Genomic DNA, 19,695 nt, shown 5'->3' with positions numbered 1-19,695 from the left:
TGAAGAGGGGTGAGTAGGAGCTACGCCTGGAAAGCTAGCCAGGGATAGTGCTTGTAGGACCAGGCGGGAGAGGGGATTCAATTAGCAATGAGGTGGTTGTGTTATTTGAATGACAGAAACAGCTGTCAAGCGAGTTACCCAGAGTCTTAGAGGGCAGGATCTAGGATATATTAGTTGCAATAAATAATGACAATATGAGATGACAGGGCCCTTTCTGAGCTTCCCCGCCCTGCCCGGCGACCTTGCTGGATGGTCAATGTCAGTTCTAGCATTTCAGGCCGTGGCTGGCTTCGGCTCCGTTAAGGCAACGCTCCTTCTCCGCAAACTCCTTCCTCCCTCCGACCCCAGACACCCCAAATACACACAATCTAGGTAAAATAAGCTCTACAAATGCGGTTTGCGGCCAACTTCCCCATCCCAGCTGGGCATGAGAGATTCCCTAAAGGCCGAAGCATTTCTAAAGAAACACTGAGAGACCCAGCCAACTCCCGCAAAGGTACAACAATCCCCGCCGCGGGCGCCTGGCGCGCGGGGGCGGGACCGGGGAGGCGCGTGCGCGTGCGCAGGGGGCTGCCTCCCGGCGAGGGGGTGGGGCGGGCGCCTGGGCCGGGGCTGTGACGTCAGGTGCGCGCGTGGCTCGGGCTGCGCAGGAACAGCTGGTCCCTGGGAAGGCGGCTGGCCGGCGGACACGCGTGGGGTGCGGGTGGCTTGCCGCGCCACGCTGCGGGAGCAGCCGCCGCCTACCACCACTGCACCATGTCTGGCCAGCTGGAGCGTTGCGAGCGCGAGTGGCACGAGCTGGAGGGAGAATTTCAGGAACTGCAGGTAGGACCGGACCACCTGGTCCCGAAACTGCTACCTGAAGTGCCGGGTATTTCCTTTCCTGCTTCTCCCAGCCCCGGCCGTGGGAACCATCAAGGCCCGGGCCAGGCCCTGCGGCGGAGGCGAGGGGTTGTTGCCGGTGGTCTGCGTGGGCCAGCCCCCTCCCATCTCCCAGGACTTCACTTTTTCATCCACTTAGGGCGCTGGGTGGAAGCCCCCACAGCTACCCCAGCACCCCCCGCCTTCTCACCGGCTCCTTGCTGCGCGCGCCTCCTTCGCTGCAGAAAGTTGATCTGTGACCTCTGAGGGGAAGTTCCAGGCATGTCCATGTTGGGGAGGCCGGAGGGACCAGGTATGTTCTGGGACTCAAAAGAGAAAGCCCAGTCCCTACCTCCTCAGGGGTCTCCCCTAACCCCACCGCCGCCCACCAGGGTTTGGCGGCTCCACTCCCCTTTTGCTGTGGCGGATCAGCCCTCTCCTCTGACGCTCCATTTTGGGAGATGTGCTTGGGAGCCCTTCACCTTGAGCCCGCAGGCTTTGCTTAGGGGTTAGAGACCCCTGACCTCAGCCTTTGGGGCTCCTGTGTCCCGCCTCTGACGTTGCTGCAGGCCAAGTTTGGCGTCGTGGGTGACATCTGTCACTTCTGACAGCTGGGTTGCCTCCCAGTGATAGAGGCTGCTCCCAGCCCTCACGCTTTGGCCCAGAGCCTTATGCTGGGTGGGGTGAGGTCGAGTATAAGAGAGGCCCCTTGAAAGAACAGCATTGGCATTGCCGCTGCGGGGTCCCTGGCAGGAGGAGTTGTTCCTGAGAGGAGGTTCGCAGAGGCCTCAGCTGCCTATCCTAGTGACTAGAGAGGTCTCTGAAAATCTTGGAGTTGGCTAAGAGAGATGCCTGGGTCTTTTTTTGGGAGATGGGGCTGTTCCCTCCCCAACTACCGGATTGTGTTTGTTTTCTCCAGAGTTGGGCTCTGTTTGCCTGAAATCACATGGAACACCCCCAGCCCACTTCTGCCTAGTCTCAGCTGGGACCAGTGACATTTTGCTTGTCCATGGAGCTCTTGTCTGCAGTTTAATTAGCCGTTTACTGTGTCCAGAGTAGGGGAGGGAGGGGAGATGGGGAAGGGTGTCTGTGATGGGTCTTTCCAGAGCCATCTAGAAGGAAGATGGGTCATAGGTCCGGAAGAATAGAGAAGGGGTGCTGGAGAGACCAAGCAGGGAGAGGAGTGCTGTTTTAGCTGTGAGCAGAGAGTAAGGTACCAGAGCTGGTTCCCAGGGGACCTTTCTGGCTCTCCTGCCATGGAGAAGAGTCAGCTACTTTTTTTTTTTTTTCTCAGTATTTATCTTTATTTTGGCTGTGCCAAGTCTTAGTTGCAGCACTCAGGATCTTCAATCTTCATTGCAATATGTGGGGGATCTTTAGTTGTGGCTCGTGGGATCTAGTTCCCTGATCAGGAACTGAACCCCGGGCCTCTTGCATTGGGAGCGAGGAGTCTTAACCACTGGACCACCAGGGAAGTCCCCACTCAGCTGCTTCTTGCCGCTTTGTCCTGCTGGGCTCTCGGTTATGTCCAACTGTGGACCCATGGAGGGTATTAGGGTCGGGCGTGAGAGAAGAGTTTTGCTGTGTGGAGCTTTTGTTGTTCATAATGCCTTTCCCTGACCCTGCTTTCGGCTAGAAGGAAGAGTCTTAACTCTTCAGAGCTTTACAATTAATGCAATTAACAGCAATTAGATAGCTAGTCTTGGCAGGCAGAGGTTGCAAAGGAGACGTTTGATTTGTTGTTATGTTCTTACTTGGCGTCTCTGGGGCTCAAGTGTGTGGGGGACAGAGAGGAATTGGAAATGAATCCTGGATTGTGTCCCCTGGTGCAAGGATTGTAGACGAACTGACTGGGTAGAAACCATGATGTCCCTTGCTCAGGTCTTCAGCACTGGGGCAAGTGGAATGGACTAGGTCCGACTTCTTATCCCTCCCCCCACCCCCCATAATACACGTGAGAACTCTGAACTGAGATGAACATCTCTGGAAAAAGGCATGTAATAGGTAGAGTGTACGTTGTCATTATGTGTGTGTTGGGTGAACTTTCAAATATGAGACATTTGTCGGGGAGCAAGGAGGTCACAACAGGTATACGTTGGGCGGGGGTGCTGATTGGAACTAGAAAAGTTAATGGTAGGAAGGGTCTTTTTCTCCCACCAGAAAATCCCAGTCTATCTTACTTCACCTGTATCTGCTTCAGAATCTGGGATTTGTGGGTGTCATGCTCATATCTCTCTGATTCTGTCTTGCTTGGGATGATGTATAATATCTCTGTGTTTTATCTCTCCTTCCCTTTTGCCAGTGGAGGGAGGAAAGAGGAGATCTAATTTCAGACCCAAAAGGATTTGAAAGATTTCTGGAACTTCCCCCCTCTCCCAACCCCTAAAATGTCAAAATCTCTGGGACTTTCTAGAGGAAAGGATCTTTGTTCTTTTGTCTGTGATGTACATCTGCCAGGGCCTCCGTGGACTCAGGGGCAAGGCTGAGTTGCTATGAGGACTTTGGTTTTGGCTGGTTGGGGTTTTGGGTGTGCTGGCTGATTGAGCATTAGTCTGAGACTGGCGCATGTTTGGCCCTGTGGCCTGTGGTGTGACCACAGAAGGTCACTTACAGACGTGGTGGCAGGTGATTTAATGAGCATTTCTTGTCTTGCCTCTCTGGAAACCTGACCTCATCCCTCTGCACCCAGGAAGGAGGTGGCCCGAAGAGGCCTTTCCCTTACCCTGACCTCTCAGAAATGCAGGGGCCTGACAGGACATTACAGAGATTTTTGGCTTTTATTACCAATGAAACAGGTATTCCTTTGGCTGCTGTGTATAGAATAGACATGAGGGGGCCAGGCTGGAAGCAGGAAGATCAGTATTATTTAATTAAAACCCTCTGAAATAGAGCCTGTTATACCCATCTTACAGAGTGAAAAATATACCCCAAAGTATAAGTACTAGAGTCAGGATTCAAATCCAGGCAGGTGAACATCAACATCTATACTCTTAAAAAAATTTTTTTTAAATTTATTTAGGCCATGCCTTGCACTACACAGGATCGTAGTTCCCACATTAGGTACTGAACTGGTGCCTCCTGCATTGGCAGTGTGGAGTCTTAACCACTGGACTGCTGGGGAAGTCCCCAGAGTCTGTACTCTTAACCACGGCCCAAGGCAGGTCTGTGCCCTGGGTACTCTTGTTTCTCTCCCATCTTGCATTATTTTCTAGGCCTCTTTTCCCCTAGAAGTGGGTTGTGTGGAAAGAACTCTGGACAAGGGAATCAGAATTCTTGGGTTCAGGTCTGAATTCTGCTGCTGTCTAGCATCTGACCTTTAGCAAGCTGCCTCTCTGAACTTGAGTTTCTTTGTCGACCAAACAAAGGCTGACAGTAATAGCAGCAACAATAAGAACTAATTGTATGATACATGGATTATTCCATTTAATCTAAACAACAACCTGGCTTTATAGATGAGACTGAGGCTGAGAGATGTTACGTAACTTGAAATTTGTGGAGCCAGAATTTGACCCCAGGCCCGCTGTTTCCATCAGGTATTTTTGGGGTTGAGCTCCAAAAGTATCCTGAGACCTTTGGCTTTAGAAGGAAAGTTTCGGACTTGTGGGGACTAATTTTATTTCTATGGTGCTTTAACATGAAGCATTAGTAAGGGTTCTTAGTTGTAAGTGGCAGAAATCCAATTCAAGCAGCTTTAAGCCAAAAAACTGAAATAGTTTATTGGCTTCTGTATTGGGAAGTCCAGTGGCAAATGGCTTCAGGCAGGGCTGGATCCAGCTTCTCCAGTGATGTTACATGTGCACGTGTGTCTGTGTCCTCTGTCAGCTTTGTTCTCAACCATCTCTCCCATGTTGTGGCAAAGATGAGCTTTGACAGCCCCAGGCTGACATCTACCAGCTTAGCAAACCTCAGAAACAAGCATCTTTTCCCCTGTAATTCTAGCTGGAGTCCCAGGGCTGACTCTCATCGGCCCTACCTGGGTCATGTGATTATCCCTTAACCAGATCCTGTGGCACTGATTGGCTGGGTCTTGGTTAATATGTCCCCCCTGTTGCCCAGGACTGGGATGACTGCTGCTCAAACCACATGAAATAACAGTGGGAGAGGGGTGGTCCCATGAAGGAAAATCAAAGTACTGGTAGTGAAAAAACAAAAACAGAGAAGGATGCCAGACAGCTATCTTTTTAGGAGTAATATTGTGGAAACAGTCTATATCTGTGTTTCACCAACTGTGTTAAGGCACCTCCAAGGAGCTGCAGCAAGCTCACAGGGGCACTATGGGATAATTTAAATTTTCAAGAGAAAGACAATGACATCTGTCACGTACCACTTAAACTGCTAATGGAGTAGTTCACAGCTGCACATTAGATTATGCTACATTCTTTTTAATGATGTCATATCTTTGTGAAGTTGGGGTTTTGGTGCTGATTAAAATCAAGTACTATGTGAAAATCAATTTAGAACAAGAAATGAGGGTGACAGTGTCCAATCTATTCCTAAGGTTTGAGCCTGACAGGCATATACATCCATAAATAATTTTGGTTACTTCAAAATGAAATAAAAATACCCTTGGCAATTTCTGCGTATTCTTTTTTATTTCTTCCAAGAGACTACTGAGTTGTTAGGACATGGATACTTTTCAATTATTTGGCTTCCTTAGTGGCTCAGAGGGTAAAGATTCTGCCTGCAATGCGGAAGACCCAGGTTCGATCCCTAGGTCGGGAAGGTCTCCTGGAGAAGGAAATGGCAACCCACTCCAGTGTTCTTGCCTAGAGAATCCCCATGGGCAGAGGAGCCTGGCAGGCTACAGTCCATGGGGTCACAAAGAGTTGGAGACAGCTGAATGACTTCACTTTCACTTTTTCTTCCAATTATTTGGCCTAAGGACTCTGTGAAAAGTTCATTGAGACACTAAGGCAGTGGTAAACCAACAAAGTTAGGGAACCTTTGTTTTATATCCTCATTGTGGTGGTGGTTACACAACTGTATATATTTGCCAAAATTCATTAAATTGTACACCTGAAAATTGGTGAATTGGTATGTGAATTATACCTATAAAGCTGATTTAAAAATCCAGTACATGGCCTGTTACCTATATCTCATGCCCTAGCTCTTTCACAACTGAGGAAACTAAGAAGTGGCAGATTCTAGACGTGAAGTCAGTCTGAGTGTCAAGCCTAATCACTTAATTTTTATGTTACCTGCCTCCCAAATGCCTGACATACTTGCCTATACCTCCACTTACTGTTCCTATAACAGACATTACTAATTGATCCTGGCACGTGACTCAGAATCTTTCCCAGTGTAGAACTGATACAGTTTAGGTGAAGTCAACTTGTCATCTTTGTAGTCTTTCCACTGCCAGTGAGTCTTCGTTCAGTATATTCAGCATTCAGAAATCTTTGTCTGAAGTCAGTTCCTTAGAACTATATAAATGCAATCTCGTGAAAACTTAGCACCAGCCCCAACTATCAGCCACCGTATTTTTGTGGTGGCCATGACTCTGGCAGTCTACTGGGCTATCCACCAGCTTGCAGTGCTCCTAGGCCAGAGCCCTGTCTGAAAATGGCACATGATTCCATTCTGGCACATTTAGTAAATTTTTTTGGCCATGCCATATGGGAGCTTAGTTCCCCGACCAGGTATTAAACCCATTCCCACTGTAGTGGCAGTACAGAGTCTTAACCACTGGCCCGCCAGGGAAGTCTCATTGCCATCAATTCTTGCAATGCATATTGACTCAGGTGTTGTGACTCAGTCAAGTTATGTTAAGAGGGCATCTCCAGGTGTGTCACAGCCGTGCTGGGACCTGGAATCATTAACCTCATCTTCCCACTGGGGCAGAGTTTGTGGCCTCAGAGGACAGGAGAGGTGGCAGATCTCCAAATCCTTCAATGGAAACTCAACTGTTTGTGTCTCCTGTACATGGTATAAAAGGAATGCCAATCAGATATGTGGGAAAGGAGCTATGGGCATCCTAGCTAATGGTGCCAATGTTAGCGTCTGTCTCTGATCTATCCTATATTTTTATAAGTAATACATAGCCACATAGTTAAAAAGTCAAATAGGAAATGTGTATAAGCATTCTATAACAGCTAAAATCTGGAAACCTAACTGTCCATCAGGATGGATAATTCCACCAAACATCCGTAGAGTGTGGTATGAAGATGAGAATGAATAAACTAGAACCATATGTATCAACATGGGTAAATGTTTTAAAGAGAAAAGCAACATTGAGTGAAAAGTTGCTAAGCAGGTACGTATAGTATAACATGTATAATATAATTTAAAGCATTCAATACAACACTTATGTTCTGCTTACTGATACGTGTCTATACAGTACAAATACAGACTTTTGCAAGGGAGTGATATGGGTCAGATTCAGTAGAATGGAGATTTGGGCAGGGCCCTAGCAAGAGGCAAATGACTCTTCCGTATGGATCTCTCTGAAAAGAGTTTAAGGACGAGGCTATTTACAGGGGTTTAAAGGGGTTTCCCTGGTGGCTCAGGTAGTAAAGAATCTGCCTGCAATGCGAGAGACCCAGGTTCAATCCCTGAGTCAGAAAGATGCCCTAGAAAAGGGAATGGCTTCCCACTCCAGTATTCTTGCCTGGAGAATTCCATGGACAGAGGAGCCTGGCGGGCTACAGTCCATGGGGTCGTCAAGAGCTGGACACAACGAGGCCCCTGGAGTTGGGACCATCCCAATACTTAAGGGACAGAGGGAAGGGGCAGTCACCGGAGCCTAGTGCAGGGTAAGGAGAGCAGCAGGACTGCAGCTGTAGTGTCAAAAGCCTAGGAAAGTGAGGAGGAGGCAGGGGAACCAATACCCCAGTCTGCCTCTCCTCCTCCCCCCAGTCTTCTGTCCTGGCACCCCATTGGCTAAGTAGGAGGCAGGGCAAGGGAGCCCAGGAGATGCAGTCCGTAGGGGTCAACCTCTCAGGGCACAGAGGAAGACAAGATTGATCTGGGGTGGGCTTGGGGGTGGAAATAACCAGCCTAGGGGTTCCTCTTGTTGAGGGTAGAGGATGGGAATGCTATGTAGAAAGAATATGTAGGGGCTTTCAACAATTTGTGTACTATTAGTTCTTAAACTGAGGGTGAGAAATGTGGGCATTAATGTTGTTTATTTTCTATTAATTATAGGATTTTCTGACTTTTTCAATATGCCTGAAATATTTCATAGTCAAATGAGCAGGAGACCAGAAAGTCACCTAACAGTACCAAAAGCCTTATTCATAAAAATAGGCTCAATGGGACTTCCCTGATGGTCCAGTGGTTAAGACTCAGCGCTTCCACTGCAGGGGCACGGGTTCAGCATCTGGTTGGGGAGCTAAGATCCCACATGCCGAGAGGTGTGGCTAAAAAAACAAACCCCCCAAAAAAGATTCAGTCATTTATGTGATTACGACCATGCAAATTTCATTTACTGAAGAACTGAGCAGTGTACAATGCTTGTACTTTCTCTTGGGGATTTTTATTACATTTATATAGTCAGCACTTGATTGTTTCCTGGCAGTGTTTGCCTTGTAACTATCTTCCCCGCCCCCCACCCCAAAGCTCTATCTTTAGGTATTTTATCAAGTGGGTCTTTCTTTCCTTTGCTTGGTCTTGAGTTAGACAGCTGGGGGTTGGGACTTGCTCTCAGCCGCAGAACAGAGTCCTTTCTTTCGCAGCTGCCTGTCTGCTCCGGTGCCCCCAGCACTCGGGGTTATTTTTGGAGGTAGCAACTTGAAGTGGGAGTCAGTCGTGTGCTTTATAAGCTGGTACTCCCTGCATTGTGTGCAGACACCAGACTCCCAGTTTTTGGTGAGTGTGCTCTTTTGCTTCAGTCCACTTCTGCCAAGTTTATTTTATTTTATTTACTTTATATTCTGTTTCTTATTGATTTATTTATATGTTTGGCTGCGCGGAGTCTTCCTTGCAGCATGCAGGGTCTTTCAGTTGTAGCATGTGGTATCTAATTCCCCAACCAGGGATTGAACCGTGGGCCCCTTGCATTGGGAGTGCAGAGTCTTAGCCACTAGACCACCAGGAAAGTCCCACTGCTGCCAAGTTTAGAAATAAAAATAGTGGTTTGGTATTTTGGCATTTTCTTTGAGAGTTGGCAAACATACATGTACCATATGACCCAGCAGTTTCATTCCTAGATATCTAACCAAGAGAAGTTGAAATATATATCTACTACCAAGACTTGTGCATGAATGTGCATAGCAGCCTTATTCGTAATAGCCAAAGACTGGAAATAACTTAAATGTCCAACAACTGGTAGATGAGTAAACAAAATATGGTATAAATGCTGTGGTGTGATAAAAAAGTGGATACATGCCACAACAGAAATACACCTCAAAAACACGATTCTTTGTGAAAGAACCAGACACAAAACTGCATCTTATATGATTCCTCTGATGTGAAATGCCCGGAAAAGACAAATCTATAGAGTCCTAAGGTGGGTTAGTGGTTGCCAGGAGCTGGGAGGAAGAAGAGTGGGGAGTGAGTGTGGATAAACACTAGAGATCTTATTGGGTGACGGAAAGTTCTGAAACTGGACGTGGTAATAGTTGCACCACTTGATAAATGTATAAAAATCACTTAATTGTACACTTAAAATGAGAATTTGATGACATATAAGTTATACCCAATAAAGTTGTTAAAAAATAATGGTTTAGGTTCTTGCTTTGGCAGAAAAACACCCAATATGGTTGTTCAGAGATCTGCATTTTAAAGTGCCTGTTTAGTTACTGGCTTGATGAAGGATTTATTCATCAGGCTCCAAGTTTTTTGGCACTGGATGACAGTGCCCAGGGCAAGAGCTTGGTAATGAGTCCAAGATTTATGGCTTCTCTTCTTACCTGGTGTGGTTAACTTTTCCCAGAAGGGAGGCTCTGTTCTTTGGCATATTACTCTAGATTCTGACCCCTGCCTCATTTTTAAATTAGCTAATTTTATTTGACTGTACCGGGTCTTAGTTGGGGCATGTGGGATATTGTCTTCCTTTCTGCACTCGGGATCTTTAGTTGTGGCATGCGAACTCTTAATTGCAGCAAATGGGGTCTAGTTCCCTGCCTGGGGATCGAACCTGGACCCCCTGCATTGTTAGTGCAAAGTCTTAGTCACTGGACCACCAGGGAAGTCCCTGCCACTGGCCTCTTAAATGGAGACACTCAACCCAAATTGGCAAAGCCAAACAGAATAAAATGGCATTTGTTCACTTATATTACTTAGGACCTCAAAGGTGTACCACCTTCAGATATAAGCTGATCCAGGAGCTTAAATGAAACCATCAGGGCTCAGTTTACCCTTCCATTCTGTTTTCCTCTCAATTGGGTTCATTCCCAGGCAGCTAATGGCAGCCCCATTAGCTCTGGGCTCATATCCTACTATCTTCAAAACGAGTGGCAAAAAAGTTTCTTTTTTTTCCCCTTTTTTCCAACAGTTCTGATAAAAAAGTCCCACAACTGAGTGTGATTGGTTTTGAATGCTCGTCCCTGAGTCAACCAGCTGGGTCAGGAGGGTGATGTTCTGATTGGCCAGGCCTGGGTCATTTGCCTTGGAACCTGGGGCAAGGTCCACTCTGTTCCTAGCCAGATCTCATGGACTCAGTGTCAGGGAGGGAGGATCTCCAAAGAAATTACAGGGAATTAACCAGAAAGGGAATAGCTGCCGAGCTGGCAAAAACAACAGAAGGCTTCCATCTGGTGACTAGTTGCGTTCAAGACCATAGGGGCTGGTTGGTTGAAAGGCAGGGTTGGCTTGCCTCCGTGTGGCTCACTCCTGGAAAAAGCATCTCAAAGCACAGGTCCAGCTGAGGGTCTTCTGGAGACATCCTCAGGAGTGGAGGACAGGGTCTCTGAGGGAAGACAGGAATTGTGTTTCTTCCCCCCGTCCTGCCCCCTCCCAGAAACACCACAAAGACAGTCCTATCAAGAGACAGCTGTCGTGAAATGGTTCAGCCTCTCTGGAAAACGATATGGCAGTTCTTTAAAAAAAAAAAATTAAGCTGTGTGATTAATTACCATATGATCCAGAAATTCTGCTTCTGAATACACACACACACACACACACACACACATATACCCCAAAGAATTAAAAGCAAGGACTCGAACAAATATATATATACATCCATGTTCATAGTAACATTATTCACAATATCCAAAAGATGGAAGCAACCCAGGTGTGCATCGACAGACGGGTGGATAAAATGTGCTATATACATACTGTGGGCTATTGTTCAGCCTTAAAGAGGAAGGAACTTCTGATACATTCTGCAGTGTGGATGGACCTTGAAGACATTATGCTGTGTTTAAATGTCAGGCACAAAAATATAAATACTGTATGAGTCAACTTGTATGAGGTACTTAGAGGAGTCATATTCATAGAGGTAGAAAGAATGGTAGAGGACTTCCCAGGTGGCACAGTGGGTACGCACCCGCTTGCCAATGCAGGAGACACGGGTTTGATCTCTGTTCTGGGAAGATCCCACGTGCCTCAGAGTAACTAAGCCCTCGAGTTGTAACTACTGAGCCCACGAGCTGCAACTGCGGAAGCCCACTTGCCTAGAACCTGCACACCATAACGAGAGGCCATTGCAATGAGGAGCCTGAGCACTGCAACAGAGAGTGGCCCCTGCTCGCCACGATTAGAGAAAGCCTGTTCAAAACAGTGAAGACCCAGCGTAGCCAAAAATGAATAAGAAAAGAGAGTGGAGGTTGTCAGGGGCTGAGGGGAACAGGAAACTGAGTTATTGGGTGATGGGTTCAGAGTTTCAGTTGAGATGATGAAAGAGTTCTGGAGATGGATGGCAAATAATGTGAACATATTTGATGTCACTGAGTTGTACACATAAAATGGTTAAGGTGGTAAGTTTTGTGTGTATTTTATTGCAGTTAGAAAAATTTTAATGATTAACATGGTAAGTTTTATATATATTTTACCACAGTTGAAAAAAGACTGAGAGACAACTGTCTGGGAAAAGGACAGAATCCACGAAGTGAGTTGATAATCTTTCCTGCTGCTGGTGTGACTGCACAAGGTGGAATCAGCAGAGGCTGGGCGTGGGTGAGGAATGCCCTGGGAACAGAGAGTGTGTCACACTAAGGGCCTTGTTGCCACTTCACATTGTCCTCGAGGCTGACAAATCCTGAGCCTGGAGCAGAGGACAGGGTGGACAGGAAGTGTGGTCTCCAGTATCAGATCTCCCTTAGGAAGTGGCCCTAGCCAATGACAGAGAACTGTTAGGAGTCAGGAATGACTGTATGTGCCTGGGGACACAATTATGAGAAGGGCCATGGACTCCAGTCTGATGTTTTAAGAGTGGGCAGAAAATACCACCAGCGGAGCATTATTGTTGTTTAGTCGCTAAGTCGGGTCTGACTCTTTGCAAGTCCCCATGGACTACAGTACGCCAGGCTTCCCTGTCCTTCACTATCTCCCAGAGTTTGCTGAAACTCATATTCATTGAGTCGGTGATGCCATCCAACCATCTCATCCTCTGTTGCCCCCTTCTTCTCCTGCCTTCAGTCTTTCCCAGCATCAGGGTCTTTTCCAGTGAGACGGCTCTTCACATCAGGTGGCCAAAGTACTGGAGCTTCAGCATTAGGTGAAGTATGGAGCATTGCATGCACGTGTGCTAAGTAGCTTCAGCCATGTCTGACTCTGTGCAACCCTATGGACTGTAGCCTGCCAGGCTCCTTTGTCCATGGGATGCTCCAGGCAAAAATACTGGAATGGGTTGCCATTTCCTTCTTCGGGGATCTTCTGGACCCAGGGATCGAAGCTGCATCTCTTACGTCTACCTGCGTTGGCAGGTGGGTTCTTTTACCATTACACCACCTGGGAAGCCCATGGAGGCATTAGGAAGCGCCTTTAAGAAAGTCAGTGGGGATACGCTGAGTGTTGGTGAGTGTGGTCAGCTGTTGTATGCTGTGGGTGGGAGCATAAATTGGCACAGCCACTCTGTGGGCAGTTTGCCAAGACAGGTTAAAAGTAAAAACAAGCCTGTACGCCATGACCCAGCAATTCCACGTCTCTTCCCCAGAGACACTTGTGTGTGTGCCCAAGGAGACAGTGCAAGGATATTAATCATTGTTGCATTGTTGGTTATTGTCAGAGACTGGAAACAACCTAGTGATAGGAAAATGGCTAAATAAACTGTTGTCTGTTCATAGTATGAAGGACTGAACAGGACTAAAAATGAAGCACATCTGTATAGTCTTCTTTTTTTCTTCTTCTTTTCAATTAATTAATTTGGCTCTGCCAGTCTCAGTTGTGGCACGCAGGATCTTTGATCTTCGTTGCGGCATGTGAACTCTTAGTTGTGGCTTGTGGGATCTAGTTCCCTGACCCCGGATCAAACCTGGGCCCTCTGTGTTGAGGGTGTGGAGTCTTAGCCACCGGACCACCAGGGAAGTCCCTATCTATGTATTCTTATGTGGATAGATCTATAAGACATATTATTGAGTGAGAAAAGAAGGCTGTGAAATCATATCTATATTCTGATACTGTTGATATATTAAAAAAAAATCAAAAGTATGTGCTTTAGGGTATAAGCTATGCTGCTGTAGCGAAGAGATCCCCTAATAAAGTGGTTTAAATGAGATAGCTTCTTCCTTTCTCACATAGTAGTTCAGACGGGTGCTGAGTTATCCATTGGCCAGTTATCCATTGGCATAAAGCAACAGTAATTGCATTTTGCTCATGGATTCTGGGAGTCAGGAATTTAGGCAGGGCATGGTGGGAATGGCTTGACTGTGTTCCACAAGGTCAGAGGCCTTAGCTGGGAAGATGCAAATGGTTGGAGCTGGAATTATCTGGAGGTTTCTTGACCCTCATATCTGCCTGAACTGAATGACAAGAAGATTTATCTTAGTTGTGGCTGTTGATGAGATCAGACTGCTGTCATGTGGCTTCTCTAAGTGGTTAGGGTTTCCATGCAGCATGGTGGCCTTAGAGTCATGGAACGTTTTGTTCCAGAAGCTAGTGTTCCAGCAAAGAAGGTGCAAACGCAATGGCCCTCTGTGATTTTTTCTCAGAAATGGTATAGTGTCAGTTCTGCCGTTTTTAAAAAATTGAGATAAAGTTGATATATTATATGTTTTAGGTGTATAATATAGTGATTCACATTGTTAAAGGGTAGACTTGACTTATGATAAAATGCTGGCTGTATTCCCTGTGCTGCACAGTGCATCCTGAGAGCTTGTTTATTTATTGCATAGTGGTTTGCATCTCAGTCCCCCTACCCCGGTATTGCCCCTCTCCCCTTTGCTCTCCCCACTGGTAACCACTAGTTTGTTCTCTGTGAGTCTGTTTCTTTTTTGTTATATTCACTAGTTTGTTGTATTTTTTATATTCCACATATAAGTGATATCATATAGCATTTCTCTTTCTCTGTCTGACATATTATTAAACATAATGCCCTCCAAGTCCATCCATGGCGAAAATGTCATTCTTTTTTTATGGGTGCATAGTATTCCTGTGTGTGTGTGTGTGTGTGTGTGTGTGTGTGTGTGTGTGTGTGTACCACATCTTTTTTATCCATTCTTCTGCTGATGGACATTTAGGTTACTTCCGTATCTTGGCTATTATAAATAATGCTGCTATGAACATTGAGGTGCATGTATCTTTTTGAATTAGTGTTTTCATTTCCTTCAGATACAGACCCAGGAGTGAAAGTGCTGGATCATATGGTAGGTCTATTTTTAGTTTTTTTGAGAAACCTCCATACTGTTCCCACAGTGGCTGCACCAATTTATATTCCCACCAACAGTGTGCAAAGGTTCCCTTTCCTCCACATCCTTGCCAGCATTTGTTATTTGAGGTCTTTTCAATGATAGCCATTCTGACAGGTGTGAGGTGATATCTCCCTGTGGTTTTAATTTGCATTTCCTTGATATTAGTGATGTTGAGCATCTTTTCATGTGCCTGTTGGCCATCTGTATGGCTTCTTTAGAAAAATGTCTATTCAGATCTTCTGTCCATTTTTTAATTGGGCTGTTTGTTTTTGGGGGTACTTCTGACATATTTGACAGAAGAACTGTACAAAAAAGATCTTCATGACCCAGATAATCATGATGGTATGATCACTTACCTAGAGCCAGACATCCTGGAATGTGAAGTCAAGTGGGCCTTAGAAAGCATCACTACGAACAAAGCTAGTGGGGGTGATGGAATTCCAGTTGAGCTATTTCAGATCCTGAAAGATGATGATGTGAAAGTGCTGCACTCAATATGCCAGCAAATTTGGAAAACTCAGCAATGGCCACAGGACTGGAAAAGGTCCGTTTTCATTCCAATCCCAAAGAAAGGCAATGCCAAAGAATGCTCAAACTACCGCACAATTGCACTCATCTCACACGCTAGTAAAGTAATGCTCAAAATCCTCCAAGCCAGGCTTCAGCAATACGTGAACCATGAACTTCCTGATGTTCAAGCTGGTTTTAGAAAAGGCAGAGGAACCAGAGATCAAATTGCCAACATCCACTGGATCATGGAAAAAGCAAGAGAGTTCCAGAAAAACATCTATTTCTGCTTTATTGACTATGCCAAAGCCTTTGACTGTGTGCATCACAATAAACTGTGGAAAATTCTGAAAGAGATGGGAATACCAGACCACCTGACCAGCCTCTTGAGAAACCTATGTGCAGGTCAGGAAGCAACAGTTAGAACTGGACATGGAACAACAGACTGGTTCCAAATAGGAAAAGGAGTACGTCAAGGCTGTATATTGTCACCCTGCTTATTTAACTTATATGCAGAGTACATCATGAGAAACACTGGGCTGGAAGAAGCACAAGCTGGAATCAAGATTGCCAGGAGAAATATCAATAACCTCAGATATGCAGATGACACCACTCTTATGGCAGAAAGTGAAGAGGAACTGAAAAGCCTTTTGATGAAAGTGAAAGAGAATAGTGAAAAAGTTGGCTTAAAGCTCAACACTCAACATTCAGAAAACTAAGATCATGACATCTGGTCCCATCACTTCATGGGAAATAGATGGGGAAACAAGTGGAAACAGTGTCAGACTTTATTTTTTGGGGCTCCAAAATCACTGCAGATGGTGACTGCAGCCATGAAATTAGAAGACGCTTACTCCTTGGAAGGAAAGTTATGACCAACCTAGATAGCATATTCAAAAGCAGAGACATTACTTTGCCAACAAAGGTCCATCTAGTCAAGGCTATGGTTTTTCCTGTGGTCACGTATGGATGTAAGAGTTGGACTGTGAAGAAAGCTGAGTGCCAAAGAATTGATGCTTTTGAACTGTAGTGTTGGAGAAGACTCTTGAGAGTCCCTTGGACTGCAAGGAAATCCAAGCAGTCCATCCTAAAGGAGATCAGTCCTGGGTGTTCTTTGGAAGGAATGATTCTAAAGCTGAAACTCCAGTACTTTGGCCACCTCATGCAAAGAGTTGACTCATTGGAAAAGACTCTGATGCTTGGAGGGATTGGGGGCAGGAGGAGAAGGGGACGACAGAGGATGAGATGGCTGGATGGCATCACCGACTCGATGGACGTGAGTTTGGGTGAACTCCGGGAGTTGGTGATGGATAGGGAGGCCTGGCGTGCTGTGATTCATGGGGTCACAAAGAGTCGGACACGACTGAGCGACTGAACTGAACTGAACAGACATATTGTATTGGTCAGAGCAGCCACAAGCCTACTTGTATTTAAGGAGACTGAAAAGAGATACCACTTCTCTATGTGAGGAGTGCTAAAGGACTGGTGGTCATGTTTTAAAAGAAGATCCAGGTTGGTGTGGCTGAGGAGGGCACTGTGGGCTTTGTCATTTGTACCATGTAGCTTCCATTTCCGATTTCAAGGTAACTGGATCCATTGTTGCTATATGCCGCCAGGGAAAGAAAGAGTGGAGGGCAAGCCGTTACTTAGAAAAATGTGGTTTAGTTATTCTTGGCAGAAAATGTTGCCTTGAAACTGCCTTGTCGCAGTGACAACTGAACAGTTAGAAAGAGCAGGTGTAGTGGTTAAAAAAAAATGTAGTTCAGAACTTACATCCCTTCTGCTTCCAACCCATTGGCTAACACTTGGTTGTATTCCTACACGTAGCTGCAAAGGAGGCTGGGCAATGTCTATAGCTGGACAGCCACGTGCTGGCTATGTCTTGGTGGGGTCCTGTTATTAAAAGGAAGCCAAGGAGGGCTTCTCTGAGGGTCCAGTGGTTGAGTGTCTGCTCCCAATGTAGGGGATACAGGTTTGATCCCTGAATGGGGAGCTAAGATCCTACGTGCCTCATGTGCCACGTGGTGTGGGGCAAAAAAACAAAAAACTGAGATGTAATAAATACTCAAACTCTTTATTTAAAAAAAGGAAACAAAGGAGAATAAGTATTAGGGACAATTAGTTTTTGCAACAGTGAGCATTTTTCGTATGTATGTTAAGTGTGTATATATATATATATATATATAGGTCTGTGTGGAACATAGAAATACACAGATACAGAGAATACAGTCTAGAAGAAACGTAACAGTGGTTACTTGTGGAGAAGTTGGAGGAGACAGGATAGGGGTCTATTCAAAGTCAACTCTAGCTGTAGCTGTAGTGTTTTCATTTTTAACGAGGATAATGTCCTTATGTTTACTTGTGAAATTAAATATTAATTCAAGCTGAAGAGGGCCCGGTGAGCATCTGTCTGTTGATGTTGTGGTCTGGTCTTATCTCACTGTCCGGGGGCCCGACACCCAAGAGTGCCGGGAGGTGGTGTGGTGTTTCACCTTCCGTTGCTGGGGACTCCAAATCCAAAGGCGTCACTTTCTCAAAGGCTGTGTAGTTGGGGGTCTCTCTGCACCCATCCTCCACGTCCAGTTCTGGAGAGTTGCCTTTCTTACCCGCAGACACTGGTTGAACACTGAGGACTGTTTCGGCGCTGAAGCCTCTTTCTGTACAGATTATTCATTCATTACAGGTAGGAAGCTGGTCACTGTACAATGGAGAAGACAGATGGCCACCATCTCCCCCAAGCAATCAGAGTTAACATCACAGACTCCACATCCCTTCTCATGGGAGACACTGAGGACCCAGTGTCACTTGAGTGGCATGTCTGTCCCAGATGCATATTCAAAATTCAATCATGAGGAAATATCAGACAAACCAAGGCAGAGGGACATTCTCCAAAACAACTGGACTGAACACTTTAGAAGCGCTGATATTCCCAAGACAGAAGTTGAGGAGCTGGTCTAGACTAAAGGAGACCAAAGAGATATGAACAACAATACAAGGCATAAGACAGAATTGGGTCCAGGGTCTGGGGAGAAATTGCCATCCAGAGATAGTTCACAGGACTTCCCTGGTGGGCCAGTGGTTAAGAATCCGCCTGCCAGTGCAGGGGATACAGGTTGATCCCTGGTGTGGGAAGATCCCACATGTGAGGAGCATCTAAGCCCACACGTCATAACTGTTGAGCCCGTGCTGTAGAACCCAGGCTCTGCAACAAGAGAAGCCACCGCAGTGAGAAAGACGAGCGCTGCACCTAGAGAGTAGCTGCTGCTTGTAGCAACTAGAGAAAGCCTGCATGCAGCAACCAAGACCCCACACAGCCATAGAGAAATAGTGATTAAAAAAAGAAAGCGTTCACATCCAAACTTGAATTTGGATGGTATTTGAGGCCACAGTAGTGTATTGTATCAAAGTAACATTTTCTATATTTGATAGTTAGATGTATAAGAGAATGTCATGTCCTTAGGAAATATGCATTGAAGTATTTAGGAGTAAAGAAGCCTATTGTCTACAAGTAACTCCCAAATGATTTAGAACAGAAATAGTCAGACTCTTGACAAAAAGGTCAAGTAGTGAGGATTCTGGGCTTTGCAGGCCATGTGGTCTCTGTCACAGCTACACTTACTCCATTGCTGTGGTGCTGCAGACGATATATAAATGAATGGGCGTGGCGGTGCTCCAGTGAAATGGGTATTTATTCACGGATTCCAGAGTTTCAATTTCATGTATGTTTTACATGTCACGAAATATTCTTCTTTTGATCTTTTGCAGTGAGACAAAAATCATTTCTAGCTTACTGCCTGTACAAAATCAGGTGGCCAGATTTGGCCAGTGGGTTTATTGATGCCTGATACAGATAAAGACTACACGCACACACAAGCACACACATGGGAAGAAAGCAAATATATCATAATGCTAATAGTTGGTGAATCTGGGCAAAAGGTGTAAGGGGAGTTCTTTGCACTCTTACAAATCTTTCAGAAGTGTGAGATTAGTTAAAAATTAAAAGCTAAATTTTAAAAAATGAGACACGGTTTTCCTCTCTGGGGGCTCAGGAAGGAGAGAATGAGGAAACTGTTTAAATCCAGGGGACTGAGCCCTCTGTCAACTGAGGGCCAAAGGAGATAGGCTCAGAGCATTCTTCCGTGTTGCTCCTAAGTGTTATCTATTCACTTCATTGCCTTCATTTTTTTCTTATTTTTGAGCTTAACTTTCATATCTAGGAACCTGCTTGGCAGACATGAGAGTTTAGGCTATGGGCCTCATTGCCTATCCCTTTTTCCTCTCTGCTAATACAGTTCTCTACCACCCAAGCAGACAGCCACTTTAAATATGGCCATTGGATTATTGTTTTTTATTTTATGGTCCCCGTACCCTCATATTGTTCTCTCTAGATTGTTGGTATTTGTCTTAGATTACCAGGACTCTGGAGGAGACTGGTTGTTTCCCTGCATAGGGCACTACCCAGGGGGAGGTGTGCTGTGGCACTAATGTCGAGAAGATCCTTTGTTCCATTCTCCCTGCCGTGGGGAGCACTGTCTTGTATTTCCTCTGGCCTTGTGGTCCCGAATGGTTATTTCCAGGAGTAAGATATTGAGTGTATTGG

At 45.8% G+C, this 19,695-nt stretch overlaps 1 protein-coding gene across 1 annotated transcript in view; it reads left to right on the top strand.

Moving 5' to 3' along the window:
- Positions 1-618: 618 nt before the first annotated feature.
- The window catches only part of TMEM120B (transmembrane protein 120B), a 45,430-nt gene continuing 26,353 nt past the window's right edge, over positions 619-19,695 (top strand). The window contains exon 1 of the mRNA XM_019977197.2: positions 619-825. Within this exon, the coding sequence (XP_019832756.1) occupies positions 757-825 (69 nt within the window). The 5' untranslated portion in view covers positions 619-756. The remainder of the gene's footprint in view (positions 826-19,695) is intronic.

This window comes from Bos indicus, chromosome 17, assembly GCF_029378745.1.
Source record: "Bos indicus isolate NIAB-ARS_2022 breed Sahiwal x Tharparkar chromosome 17, NIAB-ARS_B.indTharparkar_mat_pri_1.0, whole genome shotgun sequence".
NCBI classification, from domain to species: domain Eukaryota; kingdom Metazoa; phylum Chordata; class Mammalia; order Artiodactyla; family Bovidae; genus Bos; species Bos indicus.
The sequence above is the reverse complement of the archived record's forward strand: the minus strand, read 5'-3'. Positions and strand labels throughout refer to the sequence as shown.